The 24,221-nt window shown below is 40.5% G+C and overlaps 1 protein-coding gene across 6 annotated transcripts in view; it reads right to left on the reverse strand.

Moving 5' to 3' along the window:
- The window catches only part of BIRC6 (baculoviral IAP repeat containing 6), a 183,971-nt gene extending 161,772 nt beyond the window's left edge, over positions 1-22,199 (reverse strand). For all 6 annotated transcript variants that reach the window (XM_060753997.2, XM_060753996.2, XM_060753998.2 and 3 more), the window contains exons 1-4: positions 21,772-22,199; positions 3,314-3,495; positions 1,582-1,719; positions 171-364 (exon numbers count right to left, since the gene is read on the reverse strand). In XM_060753997.2, coding sequence (XP_060609980.2) covers positions 171-364; positions 1,582-1,719; positions 3,314-3,495; positions 21,772-22,015 — 758 coding nt within the window. In that variant the 5' untranslated portion in view covers positions 22,016-22,199. The remainder of the gene's footprint in view (positions 1-170; positions 365-1,581; positions 1,720-3,313; positions 3,496-21,771) is intronic.
- Between the last annotated feature and the right edge of the window lie 2,022 nt (positions 22,200-24,221).

Below are 24,221 nucleotides of genomic sequence, written 5' to 3' on the forward strand. Positions count from 1 at the left end.
AGAAGTTAGGCTTTAATTAGCACTTTGACATTATTAAACCCTGACATCTTACACTGCTTCATCAGAGTCATTTCTAGTCTGCTCAGATTATGGAAGATAAAGAATGCATAAGCAGATACAATAAATTGTAAAAAAATTAATTAATTAAAAATCAGTTATCTTTTCCATACCTATCCACTGATCGGCCAGGCCCCACACCAAGTTCAGGTCGTGCACTGGGTAAGAGGTAAGATAACCTATCCATTACAGATGAAGCTACAGGTAAGGCCGCAATATTTTGATTTATCTTCTTGAGTTCATTTACAATGGCACTGGCAATGGACTTCAATACATGATGGGGGAGATGGAACGTAACTGTGGCCCACTAGAAGAGGAGGAAAAAAAACCCTTTTAATATCCAAAATATTAAAGAACATTGGAATCAAGCAGGAAAGGTTTGCCTTATGCACAACAAATATGGATCTGCTTTTTCATTCTTCTGCAAAAAGCTAGGGTAATCATAAGACACTAGAACAGTGGTTTTCAACCTATGGGTCCCCAGATGTTTTGGCCTTCAACTCCAGAAATCTGAACAGCTGGTAAACTGGCTGGGATTTCTGGGAGTTGTAGGCCAAAACACCTAAGGACCCACAGGTTGAGAATCACTGCACTAGAAGTATTAATGATGCCATACTGTACAAATACAACAGTTCTGAATAGTAATCTCCAAAATGTGCTTATATAATGTACACAAAAGCAGAAAAAGAAAAATCATTGGAATATAGCAAAAAATTGGTATGGATCTTGTGTCAGAGCAACCTGATTCCCTGATTTATTCTCTTTCACACACAATGTTCTGGAGAACTCCACAATTTTCAGGAGCCACTTTTGGCAGATACTGTACAAGGAACCATAGCAGTAAGGAAAATGTGGAAACTGCTGTATAAACAGAACTCTACTTGTGGTTTTCTCAGCTCAAGCCATTATTTGTAGTCCTTCTTTATGACAATACCCTATTGGTCTGAAATCTGGGGAAACTCAAAGAGCAATGATGGAACTGAGCCAGTTTCACTCAATCAAGAATATTACTTATTTTAAATCTGAAAAAGATTGCTCTCTAAGCACAAAAAGCCCAGTGTGTAAATCCAAGGCTCAACACAGCAGCTGGTAAGCTATCTCTGTTTAGTAAGCTGTTTTCAGAAAACAAGACTTTTACAAACTGCCTTAAAGGGTATTTTTTGCATTTTAAGACTATAAGGGCAGCATTATTTTTTGTCCCCTTCGGGGTGAGAAGGGCAGCATATAAATGTTGTAAATAAATAAATAAAGGTGCCACAAATATGGGAGTCTTGCTGTATTGAAATTATTACATTTCTATTTTTACAAAGTAGTTGTCAAAGTAAAAAAAAATAATCAAACAATAAGACATATAATACAGTCAATTTAAGACAGCTGCCAGAAAAGTAGGATAAAATTAATCAAACAAAAATAAAGGTTGGGGACACCAACTACTTTAATGATAGATTGCCTATAAATATCAGTAAAAAGTATAAGCAAATAGATATCCATACAGCAGTGAAGAGATTGGAGAGCATATCATACCTTTGCAACTTTGTGGTTTGCTGCTGTTTCATGTGAGGTATTTTTTAAGCCATCTTTCAGTTGTGCAAGGAACAAATCATATCCTTCTGTGCTGGAGACATCTACTTTCTCTATGCAAGCCGATAACAGTTGTTGAGCCTAATATATATATAATATGTTAGTAATGTCTTTAATATCAAAAAAAATCCTGCTTCTATTTTATTTTTCTCTTTCTATATTTCTCAAGAAGGCACTCTAGTAATTTCACAAACCAAAATAAAACACCTTGACACACAACTCCTCCTTTCAAAAACACAACTTAGCAAGGGATTATGGTTACTGTGTTAATGCACCGATTTAATGTGGTAAAGACCATAAGATACACAGCACACATATCTAAAGCTTAAGCTACGTCCATTGAGATGAATCTGATGGTACCTAAGGAAAGAATTATTAAGATGGTACCTAAGGAAAGAATTATTAAGATAATTTGATCATGTATATCTCTTCTGGCTTGCTGAACAAGTAAAATATATGCAAAAGCAAGTAGATGTGGCAAATCAAAACTGAAGACCATTAGACTGTGATAACCATAAGTAATTAAAAAGATTGAACAGACAAAAAAGAACCTATTAGCAATGCAAACACAAAAGATCCCTCATTACCATGAACAACAACAACAACAACTTTATTCTTGCATCCTGCCACCATGTCCCCAAATGGACTCGAGGCGGCTTACACACGGCACAAGGTGCCTAAAAATGGAGCACAAGATAAAACACAATATAAAATACAGTAGAGTAAAACACTTAGGCATATAAAGCAACACCTTAAGACTCAATAAAACTGCACTCATCAACCAATGGCAGTAAGCTGCTGTAAATGTGGCCAGGCTGTAAACAATAGGACAAGGAATGAGGTAAGTGCAGAGTTGTAACCATGGAAAGAGGGCATGAGCTGAAGTGTAAGGCTGCGCAACTATTGCGCTGAAGCTAATAAGCACCTGAAATCCAGAAGTGGAATAAACCCTCCAGTTATTTATAATCAGTTCCCAATCAGGAAGAAGATCCAAAAAGATCCACAAACAGCAGACACTAGAGGAGAATGCCCAATTCCTCTTTTACATTAGTAATAATTGTTTATGTGCAAAGGAAGATCACTGATATTCAAATAAAACAGAGAGCTGTTAAATAGTGAGTTAACATGCCATGGTGGAAGAATAGGCACAATTTGAGTATGAATAAAGAACAAGATAATAGAAGATACTTCAAATTTTATTTATTTGAATTTATAGTCAATGCTGTATAAAATTAACTGGTTAAAGCAGATAAAACACAGGTGCCAACTAATAATGTAAAAAAACTGCTTCTAATAATCTGATTTAACACATTTGGTTCAGGATTGAAAACTTTAAAAAATAAATGGTCAATGACACCATTTAGCCCAATATAACAATAGAAAAATCACATTCCTAGCTTCACTACGCAACCATGTCCTGAAAAATGGCATCGTGAGCAAGCCTATGACTGATAACCAATTTGAGAGCAGCTACAAGTTCATAAGATTTGTATGATGACAACATGCAGACAATAAGCAACTACAACCTTTCTTCTAGCAGCAATAGTAGGTCCTACAATGGAATACTTCAGGAGTACTGTAACATGTGTAAAACAGTTTCCATTATCCATACACCCATGCACAACAAATCCCAGAAAGAAATCCTGAAGCAACCGAAATACCTCCAAATGCTTACCTCTGTCACTGGCAATTCTAGCTGAACCACATCATCTTGCTTAGAAACAGGTGTTTGCAGAGCTGTATCCAACAATAAGATGCCATTCAAATCTTTTCTACAGCCAACAGAATAATCATCCACAAAGATGACCTTATCCACAGCAGAAATGTATTGACATTTCACCCGTCCACCTGGCTTAGCTGTAAAAAGAAAAAGAAAAAGAGAAAAATGTTAAAGCAATTAGTCAACATGTCTGATTTGTTTTAGAACTCCAGGTCGTTAATCTACATAGTGTCCCAAAAGTGACAATTTATAGAGAAAATTGGAAATTGTAGCTAACTGTACCTTTATTTACAAAATATTTACAGAATATCTAAGAAATATTATCTGTATGTTGTCCATCTCTTTCTACACAAACACAGTATCAAAATATTAAAAATATAAAATATTAGTTTGTTAATTCTGCCTAAGTATGGAGACTTTGGGACACATTTTATTTCCAATTAAGCCATCATCTGAATCAAACAAATGGCTCATATTCTACCAGCGGGATTAAAAAAAAGATTCCACTGTCCCTAATTCAAGATTTGTTTCACATCTTTCCCCACCAAGATATTTGATAAGCCAAACTCAAAACTCTCGACAGCAGCAGACACATCCTGTAATAGAACACAAGATGCCATTACCAGAGAAGAAAAGTAATTTTGCCACTATATATTTAAAGCTTCAGCTAATATTTCTCTGTTATTATTTCCTATTTGGTCCTTTTCATTCTCAAATGGGTCACCAAAACCACACAAGATCACACAACTGTAAATCAGCATTACTGCGTAATAATACAGCACAGTATACGGGCATACATCTGAAAGTAAATAAATAAAATGTCTTTTTATGCTAACCCACCATTTTTGTTCCTCATCCTCTGTCTAGCCAGAACTATTTTAGTGACACTGGCATTTGGAAGATGACAAAAGAAGGCTGAAGAAATGCATCCTTTGGTGTTAGGTTAGAACAGTGTGTCTTCAGGAAACATGCAATTAAAAAATCAGAGGAAAAAGAAAGTATTCCTTTTCTAGCCTACCGCACTGTAGCTAATGTGTACCAGTCTAGAAAAATCTATTAAACAACATGCAACTCCATAAACCCACATCAAGCATAGGTGAACAGCAAAACAGAGAGAAAAGCGAAAAGCAGATAAGCATGTTTTGCCCACAATGTGTGTATGTGTGTGTGTGTTTAAAAAAAAAAAAACCTTGTAGGTTTGGTCACTAAAATGGAAATCATTAGAAAAGTGGAAGCTGGTAGAAGAAAAAAAAATCCCTTGATGCATTTTGGAAGAAACCTTCAAGTATTCTCTTGGAGATGTCTTTATTTACTGACAAAGAGTACTTGACCAGGTTGTTTCCACTCCACATGTAAATATTATTGGTGCTGAATGAAAAATATGCTGAAATATACAGAACTTGTCTGCTTTATTGTGGTGTGGGAACCTATCCCTAGTCTTTTCATTATATTTTTCCTTTGGTATCATTTCCCCCAGGATCACATCTATTTAATTAACCGTGATATATTTATTTTCCTCAAGACTTTTATAAACACTTTGCCTTTAGTTCACAAATGCTTTCTCTTAAACTTGTGCTATGCTTTAAAGCAGGGGTCCCCAAACTTTTTAAACAGGGAGCCAGATTACTGTCCCTTTGACCATTGGAGGGCCGGACTATAGATTTTTTTTTAAAAAAAAAAACAATGGCCAAATTCCTATGCACACTGCACATGTCTTATTTTGCTACTGTTATGAATCGTAATGTAAATATCTGATATGCACGATGTATTTTTATTGTTACAATCTGAACATAAAGCATAGTGATTAATCACAAAACAATATGTAATATACATTGTGAAATATTTATTTCTAATTACAAATAAATGAAATTTTGATTTCAAGCATGTCACAGCATGTATAACAGTATTAATATAACAGCAGGGAATCCATGAATATGTTTACTGTTCAGCCCTCAGTGAGGACAAAACTACATAATTTGTTTGTAACTTGGGGACTGCCTGTCCAGGTTGGGTCACAGGGGGTCACAGAGATGACTGTACAGAAGAATAATACCTGGCAAAGTCAATGAAAGATTAAATGTCTCTGACCTGGAATGCTAAGCAGGGTCAGTTCTGGTTAGTATTTGGATGGGAAGCCACAAATGAATAGCAGGTGCTCTATTTCAGAGAAAGAAACTGACAAAACTATTTTTGAGTATTTCCTCTCAAAGAAAACCCTATTAAATTCATGGGGCCGCCATAAATAAAAGGAAACCTGAAGGCACATACATGCACACACACCCAACCATGGGCTGCTGAAAGCAATATAGGAATACATAGAAAAAGATAGCTTTAGCATTTCTGAAAATAAAATAGTTCCAATGAAAATGAGGGAAAAAATATATTTTCTGTCGTTTTGAAAGTGGGTTTTTTTGGAATATGTAAGCATGAGTCCCCTTTCAGGGGGAGAAGGGCAGGGTATAAATATAGGAAATAAATCTATATAAATAAAAATGTAATGTTCATTTGTGGAATTAACAGAAATCAAAAACCACTGGACACTTAACAACCCAATGTATGTCCTTCACTCAAAAAAATTGATTTTGACATTTGGGAGTTGTAGTTCCTGGGATTTATAATCAAAGAACATTCTGAGCCCCCCCCCCCCCATGGAATGGAACCAAACTTGGCACACACAACTCCCATGACCAACAGAAAATACTGGAAGGGTTTGGTGGGCAGTGTCCTTTGGTTTTGGAGTTGTAGTTTACCTACATCCAGAGATCACTGTGGACTCAAACAATGTTGGATCTGGACCAAACTTGGCCGGACCAGGCTTCTCCCTCCTTCCTTCCTTCCCCTTCCCCCTTTCTCTCCCCTTCCCCATCCTTCCTTCCCTCCCTTCCCCTTCCTTCTTCCTTATCTCCGTGGGGACACCGGGCCAGGCGCCGCCTCCGCTTGTTCTCCTGGCGTGGCTGGGAGGGAAGCAGGAGGCACCTCATGGCCACGGAGAACAAGAGAGTGCAGCAGAAGAAGATCCGCGGCCATGAAGCGCCTCCTGTTCCCCTCCAAGCCACGCCAGGAGAACAAGCAGAGGCGGCGCCGGGTGGGCGTGGCCAGGCAACGCTGGCTTCCCTGGGCCGGCATCCCCACACGGGAGGGAAGGAAGGAAGGAAGAAGGAAAGGAAGGGAGGGAATGAGGGAGGGAGGGGAAAGGAGAAGGAAGGGGAGAGAAAGGGGGAAGGGGAAGGAAGGAAGGAAGGAAGGAAGGAAGGAAGGAAGGAAGGAAGGAAAGAAAGAGGGAGAAGCCTGGTCCGGCATGACCCCGCCTGAAGCCGCTCCGGAGGGAGAGAGAGAAACAGCGAGGGGCTTTGTGCCAACACAGGCCAGGCCGCGCGGGCCGGATAAATGCCCTTGGCGGGCCGCATCCAGCCCGCGTGCCTGAGTTTGGGAACCCCTGCTTTAAAGGATACTAGTACAATGAGTTTGGTTCCAAAAAACACTCCCTAACCTCCCACTGTAGATATCTATGAAATCCCATTTTACACAGTGACATAGTATTTATACAATATTAGTTTATATAATGTTTCCCTTATAGAGAGTAACAAAAACCATGCTTAAGCTGGTGATGCAGAATCTGTGGATACAGAGGATCAATTTTACTTTAAAAATTAGCTCAAATTGCTATCTTACTTAATAACTGCTCAAATACATATAAGAAATTGTGCAGAAAGCTTTCACAATTATACACTAGAAAACACTATACATGTTGCTATACTGCAACTTCTAGTAGCCAGATATGGCATTAATAAGAGAAAGGCTTGGAGGCATATGTCTGCATTAAGTTCTAATTCCTCCCTATATTTCAAGAATGCTCAATTTTCTAGTGTTACTGAACAAATAACTCTGCTGAAGATGTTGCAGACAGATGCCAAATTACCTTTCAATCCATCAAATATCTAACCAATATGTTTTTAATGTATCTAGGATAAGACTATATTCTACATATCAAAAATCACATTTTACCTTAGCTGTATCCCAACTGAATGTGGGAAGCCACAAAACATTTTATTATTTATGGAAGGTTGGTGAATCCCAGTCCAGTCTAGTCTATTTTTTTTATTACGTACTCTCATTTACAACTTAAAACAACATATAAACATGCTATCTTAAAATGTGATATATTTTGAGAGTAAGTCAGGCTCCTTCTTAGTGAAATTCCATTATATTATTCACACAGTAGTTTTCGTCTATGAAGTCTGCCAATAGACACATGTTAGCAATGGCATTTCTCAAGTCAACTTTTTCCTTCCCATATAACTGAAGGTAGATGACCACTTTTTCAGTTTTCATATTATGAATGGGTCATATTAGAAGCCAAAATACATTCAAAATAAAGCAACTAAGCTCTGTGTGCTCTCCCTTCTCCCAGGTAAGTGGAATTCAAGCTAATGGAACTGTCAAGCAACTGCCCCAAAATGAAAGAAATTATACTTTTAAATAAAAATAAAATCCTGATAATCCTGGTGTGATGTTTATTCAGTAAACTCTCTGCAAGGTCACAACAACATCTGTTATAGAACTCCAATATACTGATAACATAGTCTGTGCGCATTCAGAAGAAGACCTACAAGCCACTCTACACACTTTGGAAGAAGCATACGAGACGCTCGGGCTCTCATTGAACATTGAGAAACCAAAGTGCTCTTCCATCAGTCACCAGCCAATCCCGCTGCAATGCCAGAAATACAGCTTAATGGTGTAACATTAGAAAATGTTGACCATTTCTGCTATCTTGGCAGCCACCTCTCCACAAAAGTCAACACTGATACCAAAATACAACACCGCCTGAGTTCCTGCGAGTGTGATTTTTTTTCTGAATGAAGCAGAGAGTGTTTGAGGACTAGGACATCCGTAGAGATATCAAGGTGCTTATTTATATAGCTATTGTGCTCCCAACCCTGCTATACGCCTGCAAAACATGGACTGTCTACAGACGTCACACTCAACTCCTGGAACAATTCCATCAGTGTTGCCTCCAAAAAATCCTGCAAATTTCTTGGGAAGACAGGTAGACGAATGCAAGAATGCTGGAAGAAGCAAAGACCACCAGCATTGAAGCAATGCTCCTACACCATCAACTGCACTGGCCACGTTGTTCGGATGCCCGATCACTGTTTCCCAAAGCAGTTACTCTCAACTCAAGAACGGGAAACATAATGTCCTCAACCTGAGAACATGCAGATCAAGAATAGGGCTTCACAGCAACCTACAGACCTACTGCCAAGACACTACACTTGGAAGACCATCATCCTCGGGCTATCACCTAAGTAAAGTAATTTTAAAGTAAGTAAAGTAAGTAAAGCAATTTCAACAGAAAGGAGGAAACCATGAAAATGAACAAATTCTGGCTACCAGTATTAAAAAACTCTAAAATTGCAACAGCACAACAGCAGAGAGGAAGCAGGCAGGGACATCTAATTAGCTTTCAACAGGGGTTTGCCTCAGGCACAGTCAGGCCATTGTATTCTAATCAAGGTGGTCAGTTAAAACATTCACACCTAGCTCCAGCAGAGAAGGGTCCTTTGTCTCACCCTGGTCATTCCACAGATATATAAACCCTTTTGCCTAGTTCCAACAGACCTCACCACCTCTGAGGATGCTTGCCATAGATGCAGGTGAAACGTCAGGAGTGAATGCCTCTAGACCATGGCCATATAGCCCGAAAAAACTTACAACAACCCAGTGATTCTGGCCACGAAAGCCTTTGACAATACATTAAGTAAAGTAAGCATGTGTGTTTTTCTTTTCTAAAAAAATGTTAGTAAAGTTGGGTTGTTGTAGGTTTTTTCGGGCTATATGGCCATGTTCTAGAGCAGTGGTTCTCAACCTGGGGTCCCCAGATGTTTTTGGCCTACAACTCCCAGAAATCCGAGCTAGTTTACCAGCTGTTAGGATTTCTGGGAGTTGAAGGCCAAAAACATCTGGGGACCCCAGGTTGAGAACCACTGTTCTGGAGGCATTATGAGAACATGGCCACATAGCCCGAAAAAACCTACAACAACCCAGTGATTCCAGCCATGAAACCCTTCAACAATATGTTAGTAAAGTTCTTTGTTAAACATTTATTGTCTGCCACTCAATTAAAACTGCATACTGCATTCATAAAGCTATTTTTATAATACAGTAAAACGGTGGACCCATCTACACTGCCAAATAATGCAGTTTGAAATTGCATTGTAGGGTCAATGTAGACTCATATAATGCTGTTTAGTTGCATTGAACTGCATTATATGAGTCATGCTGACCATACAATATAGTTTCAAACTGCCAGTTTGGGGCCTGTGTTACATTATATTTGTCTTTATTTTTCTTAATTTACTTTTAACTACTGTATTTCTTCAATTATAAGATGTCATTGATTGTGAAATGCATTCGAATTTCAGTACTACCACAAACAACAATAAAAATAGGTAAGATACACCTGTGATTCTAAGACGTACCTCATGTGTCTTTAAATAGAAGAAATACAGTATTACAATGTATGGTATAGAATGGGGTGTAGTCTTAGTCAGGCCTGTTTTTAATAGTAACTCTCAAGCAACCAGAAACTACATTTATCTGGCATCTACCAATCCTCATGGATGCCAGTTAACTGAGTGTACTGTACATACATTTGCAACCTAGCACTCTCAAGGCAACAACTGAACAAAGACATTTAAGTAAATATAGTTTAAAATGAACCCAGAAACATCAGTTTCTTGAAATCTATTGGCTAGTCATAATTTCAACTACACCTGAAGGTTTTAACAAACACATTGTTAACAAAAATTGTATGTTAAAACCACCCTATTTTAATCAGGAAGTCTAAGAAAGTTTGAAATTGTTTTGATTTTATTTTTGTTGTTTTTTTGCATGCTACTGTACTATGTAATAAAACATATATTAATGACCTCCTCCTTCTAATAAGGATCACTGGTCATCACTCTACCAAAATGTAGAGCTGAATCTTCAAAGACTTACTATAGAAATCTTGCTAGTTACAAATACCACTTCAAACTGTACTTGTGCAAAGGCCAAATGTGACTGTCTAAAAGCAGTTTGCAGCATCTGGAACAGCTGAAGATTCTGAACTTTTTAATATATCAAGGCCCAATGTACTATGCACTGAATAAGATTACAAGGACATGAAAATAGCATAGTGTGTATACAAGAAGATTCCAGACAGTACAGAGATGTAACACAAAAAGCAGTCATACAGCAGCTTGTACACGAAATACTGAGAATAATGCTGCATCTTGTGTGCATTTAGTCAAACAATACTTTTCCTTTTCTCCTTTTCATTCTTGGCATTGGCCCAGAACTGAATCTAATGTAAATGGAGCTGTTGACATCAAACAATAAGTTTAAATCCAATTCAGAGCAGATCTAATGAAACAGTAAGAGGTAACGAAGAATCGATTCAATATTCAATGCATTCGTGGAGGCTTTCATTGCTGGAATCACTAGATTGTTGTAAGTTTTTTGGGCTGTATGGCCATGTTCCAGAAGCATTCATTCCTGATGTTTCATCTGCATCTATGGCAGCCAGCCTCAGAGGTTGTGAGGTCTGTTGGAATGGTATACGGTAGACTCATGCAGAGGTGAGAGGATCCCTCTTGTCCTTTGCTGAAAGTAGCATTTGTTGGGTATTCTTAGTGGGTCTGTAAACAGTTTGTAGGTCATGTTTCCTTCATCAGCAAAAAACAAGAGGGATCCTCTCACCTCTGCATGAGTCTACCGTATACCATGCAGCTTTGGACAAGTCTACACAGGAACTATCAAATGCAGCATTATCAATTAAATGCTAATCAAGGTGGCCAATTGAAACATTCACACCTACCACTACCACCAACAGACAGGTAGTGGTATGTGGAAGTTCTTTCTCCCACCCTGGACATTCCACAGATATATAAACCAAATTTTCCTAGTTTCCAACAGACCTCACAATCTCCGAGGTTGCCTGCCATAGATGCAGGCGAAATGTCAGGAGAGAATGTTTCTGGAACATGACCCATACAGCCTGAAAAACTTACAAGAATCCAATCAATATTCAATACTTACTTCACTGTGTTTAACTAACAATTGGGTTGAAGCCATGAAGCTTTGTGCAATCATTATACTAATAACTGATTTACTCTTTTCAAATTTCTGGAAGATTTAAACCACCAGCCTCAAACATGTATCAGCAGAGGTGGCAAAGCAACCATTATGGAGTGCCACAAACAAATCCAGCGGAAGAAAAGAATTGAAACTACCATCTGTCTCCATTCAAGAAAAAAAGGATGACTGTATGAAGGAGTGCAAGAAATCTAACACAACACAAACCAAAATTTAGCACCAATATAGTGGTTCATATTACCAAAAGCCATTGAAATTTTCCAGAACAGCAGTGGAACTTAGATACCTCTCCAGATGTTGTCCAGTTATGTCCAACCTTTGGTCCTCTAGGTGTTTTGGACTTCAGCTCTCACAATTCCTAACAGCTGGCAGGCTGGCCAGGATTTCTGGGAATTGAAATCCAAAACAACTGAAGGACCAAAGGTTGGGAACCACCTTTGAATCAACAGGCAGAAATTTGGCAAACTGTGATTAAAGAGAGGGAACAGATCACTGGCAGGAATGCTTTTTCTGTTTGGATACCAGTATCGATCTAAAATAATCCCACACCTTGTGTGATTGTGGAGCAGAACAGATGACTCTGCATCTGTATGCTTGTCCACTATGCTCTGCTTCATGTACAGAGGAAGAATTGTTGGAGGCTACAGACAATACCGTTGCTGTTGCCCGTTTCTGGTCAAAAGCTATTTAGCCATCTGCACTCCTTCTATTTGTATCAGTTTATACCAATTTATGCAATGCTTTTGATACGAAATAAATAAAATATCGATCCCTGGCAACTTCTTAACTGATATCATGGAGAAATGACCTCTGCAGATGATCCTTGAGTAGGAACTAGCTTATAGCATGCAGAATGAGAAGAAAATTCCCGAGGAGGATCTCATTTGGGTTAAATGTATTTTTCTTCATAGATCAGTAATTTCACAGTTTATTTCATATTTCAATATGCCTGTATGACTAAAATCATATCAGCCAAATTTGGTTCTCTGAACAGAAATTTCTAACCCCAGAACAGACAACTAAGAAACAAAAGAAAGGCACCAACAAAACATTACAGTAGGGAGAAGATACACAGATTTCAGTCTTAGCATCCTAGACCCAAGTCTAATATGCTTTCAAAAATGCTCAAAGTAAGTTCTTATGGGTTTTTTCGCTTATCAAGGTGGTCAGTTGAAAGATTCACACCTAGCCCAACTTACAAAAGCCCTTTGTCTCACCCTGGTCATTCCACAGATATATAAACCCCTTTTTTTCCCAGCTCCAGCAGACCTCACCTCTGAGGATGCTTGCCATAGATGCAGGTGAAACGTCAGGAGAAATGCCTCTAGAACATGGCCATATAGCCCGAAAAAACCCACAAGAACTGAGTGATTCCAGCCATGAAAGCCTTCGACAATACAATGCTCAAAGTATTACTAGAACATGACAAAATGTTATCAACATATTCTTATAAGATTGGATTATTCCAAATTAATATATTTCAAAAAGAGATGCCTTTACTGTCACATGTCAGGGATTACATTTACTCAACGTAGATGTCCAAACAAACAATATTTGTGTACACATTAGATAGCATTTCATTCTTGTAATAACTGGAGGCAAAAGTGCCCTTTGCTCTCATGCACCATAGAACATGCATATGTTTGGTCACACCCATGGTCTTTTTACTGTTTTCGAATTGAAGCTTACTTTGCCCTATTCAGAAATGTAACTGCAACCTGGAGAGCCAGAAGACCCCCCCCCCCCCCACACACACACAGAGCAGTTTAGTTTATGCTGTCAACATATGCATAACAGTATAAATTACAGCACTACGACTTAGCTGTGCTGGGAAAAAGCAATCAAATCCAGCTGAAGTATATATAACGGATTCCTTTAAAGATAAATCAGAGAAAACTACTGTTATATATTATAAATGTCAAATTTTCTAAACTGAAAGGTCCCCCTTTCATTTAATTTCTTCTTTTGACTCTTGGCAGTATCAGGCACATAACTGCTCAGTTGAAATAGCTAGTATAATTTAGGTTAACAATTATTAAGCAAGGCTATAACCATTCCAATACCAGGAAAATATACAAAGCGCAATAGAAATTAAGGGAAAGACAGCAACATCACTCCAGGAGTACAATAGTTTTGCCTACAAAGTCAAGTTCATGTGAACAGAATAAGATAGCAGGAAAGAACAGTCAGAGGAGTGTGATCTAATAGTGCTTCCTTTCTATTTATGACTTAAATTCTAGGCACTTTCACAAGAAATGATTCATGCTTTTTCTGTTTTTCTCAAGTACTTTCCTAACATCAACAGTATTGACCAAATCATATCTCACCACACTCATCACTTCTAGCACCTTAGATCTGGATGAATTCTGAAAGCTAATAATGTTATCATATAAGAAAACAAAACTGAGGCTAACTTATTACTCTTTGATTTGCGGTTAATTCAGTTTAAAGGTAACAACATGGATATGGAATAACAAAATCGACAGCTAATGGAAATACAAAAGCTACAGTTATTAGAATAAGAGTACTATATACATCAGGATATTTGTTGTTCATTCGTTCAGTCGTCTCCGACTCTTCGTGACCTCATGGACCAGCCTACGCCAGAGCTCCCTGTCGGCCGTTACCACCCCCAGCTCCCTCAAGGTCAGTCCAGTCACTTCAAGGATGCCATCCATCCATCTTGCCCTTGGTCGGCCCCTCTTCCTTTTGCCTTCCACTTTCCCCAGCATTATTGTCTTCTCTAGGCTTTCCTGTCTCCTCATGATGTGGCCAAAGTACTTCAACTTTGTCTCTAGTATCTTTCCCTCCAGTGAGCAGTCGGGCTTTATTTCCTGGAGGATGGACTGGTTGGATCTTCTCGCAGTCCAAGGCACTCTCAGCACTTTCCTCCAACACCACAGCTCAAAAGCATCGATCTTCCTTCGCTCAGCCTTCCCTAAGGTCCAGCTCTCACATCCGTAGGTTACTACAGGGAATACCATGGCTTTGACTAGGCGGATCTTGGTTGCCAGTCTGATGTCTCTACTCTTCACTATTTTATCGAGACTGGACATTGCTCTCCTCCCAAGAAGAAAGCGTCTTCTGATTTCCTGGCTACAGTCTGCATCTGCAGTAATCTTTGCACCTAGAAATACAAAGTCTGTCACGGCCTCCACGGTTTCTCCCTCTATTTTCCAGTTGTCAATCATTCTTGTTGCCATAATCTTGGTTTTTTTGACGTTTAGCTGCAACCCGGCTTTTGCGCTTTCTTCTTTCACCTTGATTAGAAGGCTCCTCAGCTCCTCCTCGCTTTCGGCCATCAGAGTGGTGTCATCTGCATATCTGAGGTTGTTAATGTTTCTTCCAGCAATTTTCACCCCAGCTTTGCATTCATCCAGCCCCGCACATCGCATGATGTGTTCTGCATACAAGTTAAAAAGGTTGGGTGAGAGTATGCAGCCTTGCCGTACGCCTTTCCCAATCTTGAACCAGTCTGTTGTTCCGTGGTCAGTTCTGACTGTTGCTACTTGGTCCTTGTACAGATTCCTCAGGAGAGAGACAAGGTGGCTTGGGATGCCCATCCCACCAAGAACTTGCCACAATTTATTATGATCCACACAGTCAAAGGCTTTAGAATAGTCAATGAAGCAGAAGTAGATGTTTTTCTGAAACTCCCTGCCTTTCTCCATTATCCAGCGGATATTGGCAATCTGGTCTCTCGTTCCTCTGCCTTTTCTAAACCCAGCTTGAACATCTGGCAACTCTCGCTCCATGTATTGCTGGAGTCTTCCTTGCAGGATCTTGAGCATTACCTTACTGGCATGAGAAATAAGGGCCACTGTACGGAAGTTGGAGCAGTCTTTCGCATTTCCCTTTTTTGGTATGGGGATATAAGTTGATTTTTTCCAGTCTGATGGCCATTCTTGTGTTTTCCATATTTGCTGGCAAATGGCATGCATCACCTTGACAGCATCATCTTTTAAGATTTTAAACAGTTCAGCTGGGATCCCATCATCTCCTGCTGCCTTGTTGTTAGCAATGCTTCTTAAGGCCCATTCAACCTCACTCCTCAGGATGTCTGGTTCTAATTCATTCACCACACCGTCAAAGCTATCCTCGATATTGTTATCCTTCCTATACAGATCTTCTGTATAGTCTCGCCACCTTCTCTTGATCTCTTCAGCTTCTGTTAGGTCCCTGCCATCTTTGTTTCTTATCATACCAATTTTTGCCTGAAATTTACCTCCAATGTTTCTAATTTTCTGGAAGAGGTCTCTTGTCCTTCCTATTCTGTTGTCTTCTTCCACTTCCATGCATTGCTTATTTAAAAATAGTTCCTTATCTCTTCTGGCTAACCTCTGGAATTGCGCATTTAACTGGGCATATCTCCCCTTTTCACTGTTTCCTTTTGCTTTCCTCCTTTCTTGGGCTATTTCCAGTGTCTCAGCAGACAACCATTTTGCCTTCTTGGTTTTCTTTTTCTTTGGAACGTACTTTGTTGCTGCCTCCTGAACAATGTCGCGGACTTCTGTCCATAGTTCTTCTGGGACTCTGTTTACTAAATCTAGTCCTTCAAATCTGTTCTTCACTTCCACTGTATATTCGCTAGGATCAGGATATAACCATTTACAATGAAGTTCCAATAAAGTCAGAGGGACCAGAAAGAAATATAAAGTGCAATCTTGAAGATGAACTCAAGCACAAATGATATTTTAAAATGTTGCAAGAACTGACTGCCAAGAATGCATGAAACATAACCAGAACATGCATATAAAGTTTAGAACAACATTAACTCATAAAGGTAGTTTATTTTTAATGCCCTGCATATTTTCCATAATAATTCACAGCATTGCAAAATTTTCAATATTCTTCTTATATTAACTGAGAACTACATCTTGTATAGATACTACCTTCTTTGAACCTATTTGGCTATTAATTTCCTATCCCAAAATAGAAATAAAGGTCCTGTTATAATTAAAACGTATTATTATTATTATTATTATTATTATTATTATTTAAAATCTCTATTTTTTGTCAAAACTGAAATTACTGCACTCCCATATCTGCTAGGGATCTGTTCCAAGACTACCTGTAGATACTTGAAACTATGCATAACAGTGAACTTTATATTTTGACTAAAGCTGGGCTGGAAACATACCACAGAACAGGACTTACAGAGGCTCACAAACATTTGGGAAAATATACTTTGGAGAATGGCTAAGTGAAACTGAATATTGAATCCATGGATAAAAGGGTCTATGTGTGTTTGTTTAATTATTTTCTCTTCATAGACAACCATATTGGTTGCAAAAAAAAGCCACTGTAAAAAAAGTTCCAAAAGGCTGAGCCATAACCAGCGTTAAATGTGTTAGTTTTTTTTTTAGTTTTTGATACACCACAGGAGTTTGTTTTAAATCTCGCAGTTGCTTTTTTCTATTTGTTTATTTTCTATGTATTTCTCCATAAAATTTTAGTAACAATAAATTATTCTGTAAACATTCATTCACAATTATTTATTTATTTACTTCATTTCAGCCCCCTCCCCCCTTACTTTGTCACCTCTCAGCGTACTTAAGGCGTAAAATCAACAATAAACTATGCTGGCAAATTAATAACCCAGATGAATCTATAAGAAAAAATAGCATTTTCTCTGGTTACAAACAAGAATCAGAAAACAGCAAACTTCACACACGGCTTTCTTTTGAATTTCAGTATTCAAGCTATATTGTTTTTTGAAGCAAATCCATAGGACCACATTGTTTCTAAAAGTGAACTGATATAGTGAACTCAGCAAAACATTTTATTATTTTTTTACATAGAAAATAAAAATATTGAAAATGTCATGACAAGTAATGTATGTTGTTGCATAATGGTTTCATTTTCTATACCTGTTTTCAGCATCTTACATACTGATTTATTCAACTTCAATTCAAAGCAGTGTTTTTGGAATGTTAAAATTTTGATTTCACCGTATCAGTTAAGGTAGCAGAGGCAAAACAGTGTAGCAGCTTTACTTTAAACAAAACTATTCATAGGAAAACACTAACCACATTTAATATTCACTAAATTACTTAATTATTATGTTGAAATGTTTTATTACAGGTTGAGCATCCTTCATCCAGAATACACCAAAATCTGAAACTGTTCACATGGGTGGCTGAGAGAGTGACATCTTTGCTTTCTGATAATTGAATGCATACAAACTTTTGTTTTGTGCACAAAATTATTAAAATTGTCCCTGTGTATAAGAGGTATATACAGCAGACTCTCAGTTAACTGGTATCCATAGGAATTGGCAGGTGCTGGATTAATATAGCTTCGGGTTGCATGAGAGTTACTATGAAAAATAGGCCTAACTAATAATACTATAGCCCATATCATATAATAAACTCTACTGATTTGATATTAATATTGAAATATAGTGATTAAAAGAAAATTAAGACAACCTGGACCTAGTGAAACAAATTTCTGTAAAATTGTTTTATTTACATTTTATTGAAAATATTTCTTTCCATATTTTCCCAGTTGCCGAAGAGTTCTTGTTTACTTAGGCCCCATCTACACTGCCATACAATCCAGGTTCTGAATGCAGATTAACTGCATTGAACTGGTTTATACAACAGTGTGAACTCAAGTAACCCAGTTCAAAACAGTTAATCTGCATTCTGAAACTGGATTACATGGCAATGTAGATCCAGACTGAGAGACCATTTTAAAACTTCAATAAATTCTGTGTTTAGACTTCAGCTCCATCTCCATGATACAAACATATATGTAAATGCTGGTATCCCAAATCCCAAACTTTTAGTCCCAAGCATTTTGGATTCAACCTGTGACCTCACCAACACTGCCATACAATGGAGTCAGTGCAGAAACTCACATACCACAATATCACACTATACTTTAAAGAGTAGGTATATATGCATCCCATTTTAAATCCTGTGGCTGTCTCCTGAAGCATTTTGGATTTTCTAGTTTTATGAGGCCCAGAACCCCTAGGACTGAGAACTTTGATAATAATAGTCTCTTCTCCCTAAGAAGCATTATGTCTAGATTAAAACTTTCCAAAATGCCTGTCATGACACGTTAGTGTCAGCTGCCTCTGAAATAAGCAATACATTCATAGATATTTTAAATATATATAGTAAATGAAAGGTTTCCAAGCATTTCTTTTGTGTTCCAATACATTTCATCATTACAATTAATGTATGTGTCCGTCTCTCTCATAATGGGTTGGTTTAATCTCACTTTTGCTAGTAAAACTGAATTATTGTGTCATGAAATGATGCCTGTCTACAAAGTGTGTCACCAACACAACATGTTTAGAATGCTCTTGTCTACATTGACCACATTATGCAGTTTCAATCTGCACTATAGGGGAGGGTAGATGGGGCCCCTCGTCAGCATGCACCCTAAAATATAGGTGAGGCACAATAGCCTCATCTACAAAATTTGTCTTTAACAAAAATTGTGTATATGTGTATGTATATGTGTGTAAAAAAAGGTAAAGGTTTCCCCTGACATTAAGTCTAGTTTTGTGTCCGACTCTGGGGGATGGTGCTTATCTCCATTTCTAAGCCACAGACACCTTCAAGGTCATGTGCCAGCATGACTACGTGGATCGCCATTACCATCCTGCAGAAGTGGTACCTATTGATCTACTCATATTCGCATGGTTTCGGACTGTGAGGTTGGCAGAAGCTGGGGCTAACAGCAGGAGCTCACTCACTCCACTCCTCAGATTCAAACCACCAACCTTTTTGTCAGCAAGTTCAGCAGCTCAGCGGTTTAACCCACTGTGCCAACATGGGGCCCTATGTATATGTGTGTATATGTATCAGTTAACTCTGGCTAGTGCCTGCTTTCCAAAACTACTTATTTTTATTTATTTTTATTTGGTATTACATCGCGGGGTTGTTAGTCACCTCAAGTCCCTAAGACAGTAGTTCTTAACCTGTGGGCAGCGAGAACGGAAATTTGGTCCGCGAGCCTCCTTCCTCTTTATTTATTTACTTATTTCATTCATATCATTTATTTTATTTCCATTCATTTCGCGCTGCCTGCCACTCCTTCCCTGTCGCTGACCAGTCCTGCCCCACCCCCTTGGATAGACCACATCACCTCTAGATTATGAAATATGGTTTTCTGTGGGCGAGTAGATGGCAACTACTGGATGGCATATGTTCTGTATCAGAAACTTGAGCTGATGTGGTCTCTCCAATGCAATTTTCTGAATCAGCACCCCACATAACCAAACCGAATCTAAAGCTGACCAAAAACGGATTCGTAACCCTTTTGGTACCAATGATAGAGCGTGGTCCCTGGTCAAAGTGGTCTCTGGCCAAAAAAAAGGTTGGGAACCATTGCTCTAAGGGGAGAAAGGTGGGCTTATAAATAAAAATAACAATAGCAGATCCAAAGCCTTTAGTAGCTATTTATTCATTTATCTACTGCATCTCCCACCAACTCAGACACTGTGGTTATCAGAGAAGGCCCTCTCTTGGTCCCACCCCCCATCCAAAATGAGGTTGGTGGGAACGAGAGAAAGCGCCTTCTCCATGGCTGCCCCCACCTCTGGAACTCCCTTCCTAAGGAGTTAAAAATGGCCCCTCCCTTCCTACCTTCAAGGAACAGATGAACCTTTGCTCACTGCCTTACGAAGAAGAGTAGTTGGTAATACTACTATTATACTTCTGATTAATAGCTACCATCCGTATCTGTGCCCTGTTTGTCCCACCAGCTCAACAGATATATTGAGCAATGATCAATCTACTTAACCCCAAGGAACTGGGATATTGATGCTTATGTTCGATGTTGAAGTTTTGTCTTATGTCTGATATAACAGTCTGCGTTTTTATTTAAGTTTAGTTAAGTCATAATTTGTTTTTGTATGTTGGGTTGCCAAATTTCATTACTATGGATGTATTGTTGTGTTTGGGCATTGAATGTTTGGAATCCACCCTGAGTTCCTCTGGGGAGATAGAGCGGAATATAAATTATTATTATTATTATTATTATTTGAAACATAACGAGTCCAAAGAAGACACTCTGCTGGCTGTTGAATTGGATCACACATCGGACACTTCTCAAGTGTCTAGGACTGTGTGATGTATCGGTGAATAATGCGTGCAGATCCCAATAAGGTGGCCTTCTTTAGTTGGCAGATGGTAATTTTGTCAGCGTCGATTGTGTTTAAGTGCCTGCCAAGGTCTTTAGGTACTGCACCCAGTGTGCCGATTACCACTGGGACCACATTATTAATATTATTTGAAACGCAACAAGATGAGTCCACAGCAGACACTCTGCTGGCTGTTGAATTGGATCTCTCATCATCATCATCATCAGCAACACCAGAGGCACTCCAAGTGGCCAGATACTGGTCAAAGGACATTTAATCAACTACCAAGCTTGCAAACTTTATGTTTTGTCTGTTTGTTTTGTTAAAAATGTAATACAAATGTCTAGTTGCTCCTGACACGATAAAAAAAATCATCATCCTCATTATTATTTAGGAGAAGGGACATTCCACCTGTATCAGCACACACCCTAGACACTGAGGAGGTACAATTCTTACCTATAGGATTGCCACATATACAGAGCAGGAAGCTCTGGCCAGGGCCACCTTTCCAAGAGCCCAATATCCCAGAATATGAAGGCAGAAAATCGCACAATATCTGCTTTGAACTGGGTTATCTGAGTTCACATTCAGATAATGTGGGATTTTCTGCCTTAATATTCTGAGATATAAGGCTGTGTGGAAGGGTCCCCAAAGAGACTGACAAGCACGCACACACATACACACAGGTGTAGGAGAGAGTGCATCTCCCAAAGCCTCTCCTCCTGACACTTCCGCCTTCGGGGATGAAAAAATCCTCCCAATTAGAGAGACAGAAAGGGTCGAAAGAGAAAGCGAAGGAAAACACGGAAGAGGGTGCTTTGGGGCAGGTGGAGAAAGGTTGTGTTGTCAACTCCGCCTCCCACTCTTCCGAACAGCCTCGGCCGGCTTCGGCGCCCTTCTTTTCGGCTTCTTCTTCGAAGAAGCCGAAAAGAAGGGCACCGAAGCCGGCCGAGGCTGTTCGGAAGAGTGGGTGGAGAAGCGACGAAAGGGAGAGCCCTGAAGGGAGGGAAATCTCCTCCCCTTCCCGCCTAGGCCTAGCGCTTAACGGCCGACAAACCGACGCGTCCTCCTCCCTGAAGCCCTCTCCGCCTCGCCTCGCTCCCACCACCATATTATATATATTTTCCTCTTTGGTGTAGGCCTCATCCGGCCTCCTTCCTCGCCGCCCGCTCACCGTTGAGCGCCGAGGCCTGCAGCGTCGCGCCTGAGGTGCCGTCGATGACTTTGATGGCGCCGCGGGCGGTCACGGCCAGGATGGCGTTGAGGGCCGGGTGGTAACACAGGCTGCACAGCCCGTCGGCGTCGCAACGCAAGCAGCCGTCCCGGAGCAGCAGCCATTCGCAAGGGCCCGGGCCCGGCGCCGAGGAAGAACACGACGCCCCGCCGGCCTCGGGCTCGGCTTCGGCCGCCGCCGCCATCGCGGAGGAAGAGAGGCCCCTCACTGACAGTCCCCAGAAGAGCCGCCGCCAGTCAGCATCCGGGTCCGGAAGAAAGGGGAGGGGGGAGAGAGAGAGGGAGAGAGGCTGAGGGAGGAAGAAAGGAAGGAAGGCAGGCAGGCAGGGAGGGAGAGAAGCGGGCGTCGGCGGGAAGTGACGCGATCACGCCGGATACGGAATGCCGGACGGAAAGAAGCTGGTTCGCCACGGCCAAAGAAAACAAAACAAACAAAAACCCCTCTTCCGCTGAACGGCCAAGTGGGAAGGTGAGGGGCCCGCGCGCGCACGACGTCACTATACCAGTGACGCAATACGTAGCACTATGCCGCCCAATGGCACCGCCTTACGCAGCCTTGGCTCTCCTTTCTCACCGCTCACTGACACCATTCTAAACCAGAAGAGGCGCTTTGCACTGATCGTTCTAAAGGTGGACTTCATTTCCCAGAAGCACCCTGCGTCACGGCCCATTGAGGAAGCTTCTGGGAGTTGTAGTCTTTTAGGTAAAAACCCAGTAGGGGGCAGCGTTTCCCCGTTCTTACGATTGGCGTTTTGCCCGCCAATCAGTCTCAGATGGACTTCATTTCCCAGAAGGCCCCAGCGCTACGGCCAATTGAGAAATCTTCTGGGACTTGTAGTCTTCTAGAAAAAAAAAAGCCGGCAGAGGGCAGTTTCCCCGTTCTTACGCTTGGCGCTTTGGCCGCCAATCAGTCTCAGAAATAGCTTTCTAAGATCTACAGCAGTGGTTCTCAACCAGGGGTCCCCAGATGTTTTTGGCCTACAACTCCCAAAAATCCTTGCCAGTTTACTAGCTGTTAGGATTTCTGGGAGTTGAAGGCCAAAAACATCTGGGGACCCCAGATTGAGAACCACTGATCTACAGAGACACTCGCTGAAACACCTCAGCAAGCGAGAGTCCAAAAGTGGCAGTCTCAAACCCAGAACCTCAACCAATGGCTGATACCAAATGAGAGACTCCCTCCTGGGCACACAGAGGACTGGGCGACCTGGAAGGCACTGAACAGACTGCGCTCTGGCACCACGGGATGGAGAGCCAACCCTCAGAAATGGGGCTACAAAGTGGAATCCTCGACATGCGAGTGTGGAGAAGAGCAAACCACTGACCACCTGCTGCAATGCAGCCTGAGCCCTGCCACATGCACAATGGAGGACCTTCTTGCAGCAACACCGGAAGCACTCCAAGTGGCCAGATACTGGTCAAAGGACATTTAACCAACTACCAAACTCACAAGTTTTGTATATTGTCTGTTTGTTTGCTTTGTTCTGGTTGCTCTGACACGACAAATATAAGTCTCAGATGGACTTCATTTCCCAAAAGGCCCCAGCACTACGGCCAATTGAGAAATCTTCTGGGACTTGTAGTCTTCTAGGAAAAATAGCCAGCAGAGAGCAGAGTTTCCCCGTTCTTACGCTTGGCACTTTGGCCACCACTCAGTCTCGGATGGACTTCATTTCCCAGAAGGCCTCAGTGCTGCGGCCAATTGAGAAAGCTTCTGGGAGTTGTAGTCTTTTAGAAAAAAAGCCTGCCGAGGGCAGTTTCGGTAATAGTATGATATTGTTGAAGGCTTTCATGGCCGGAATCACTGGGTTGTAGGTTTTTTCTGGGCTATATGGCCATGGTCTAGAGGCATCCTCTCCTGACGTTTCGCCTGCATCTATGGCAAGCATCCTCAGAGGTAACAGCTGGTAAACTGGCAGGGATTTCTGGGAGTTGTAGGCCAAAACACCTGGGGACCCACAGGTTGAGAACCACTGCCGTAACTTTTACACTAACCCAAATCAAACCATAAACCACACCCTAACCCTTACTGTAACCCTAACCCTAATCTGTACCCTAACCGTAACCCCAACCCTAACAGTAACAAACGCAAACCCTAAACCTTGCCCTTACTTACCCTAAGCGTCCCCTCCTTTCTATCCTTCCTTCACTTTCCCCACTGTCACTCAGCCCCCTCTCTTCCCTTATTCACAGTTGCCTTTGTGGCATCTCCGTAACTCTCGGAGCTTCCAGATCCAGTTATGATACTATCACCGCAGTTTCCCCATCCTTACACTTGACAATTGATGCACATACTCCGAGCACCACGGCCAATTGAGAAAGCTTCTTGGAGTTAAAGAAAAAAGTGCAAAAGCTAGGTTGCAGTTAAACATCAAAAAACCAATATTATGG

Source organism: Anolis sagrei, chromosome 1, assembly GCF_037176765.1.
Source record: "Anolis sagrei isolate rAnoSag1 chromosome 1, rAnoSag1.mat, whole genome shotgun sequence".
In the NCBI taxonomy this organism is placed as follows: Eukaryota; Metazoa; Chordata; class Lepidosauria; order Squamata; family Dactyloidae; genus Anolis; species Anolis sagrei.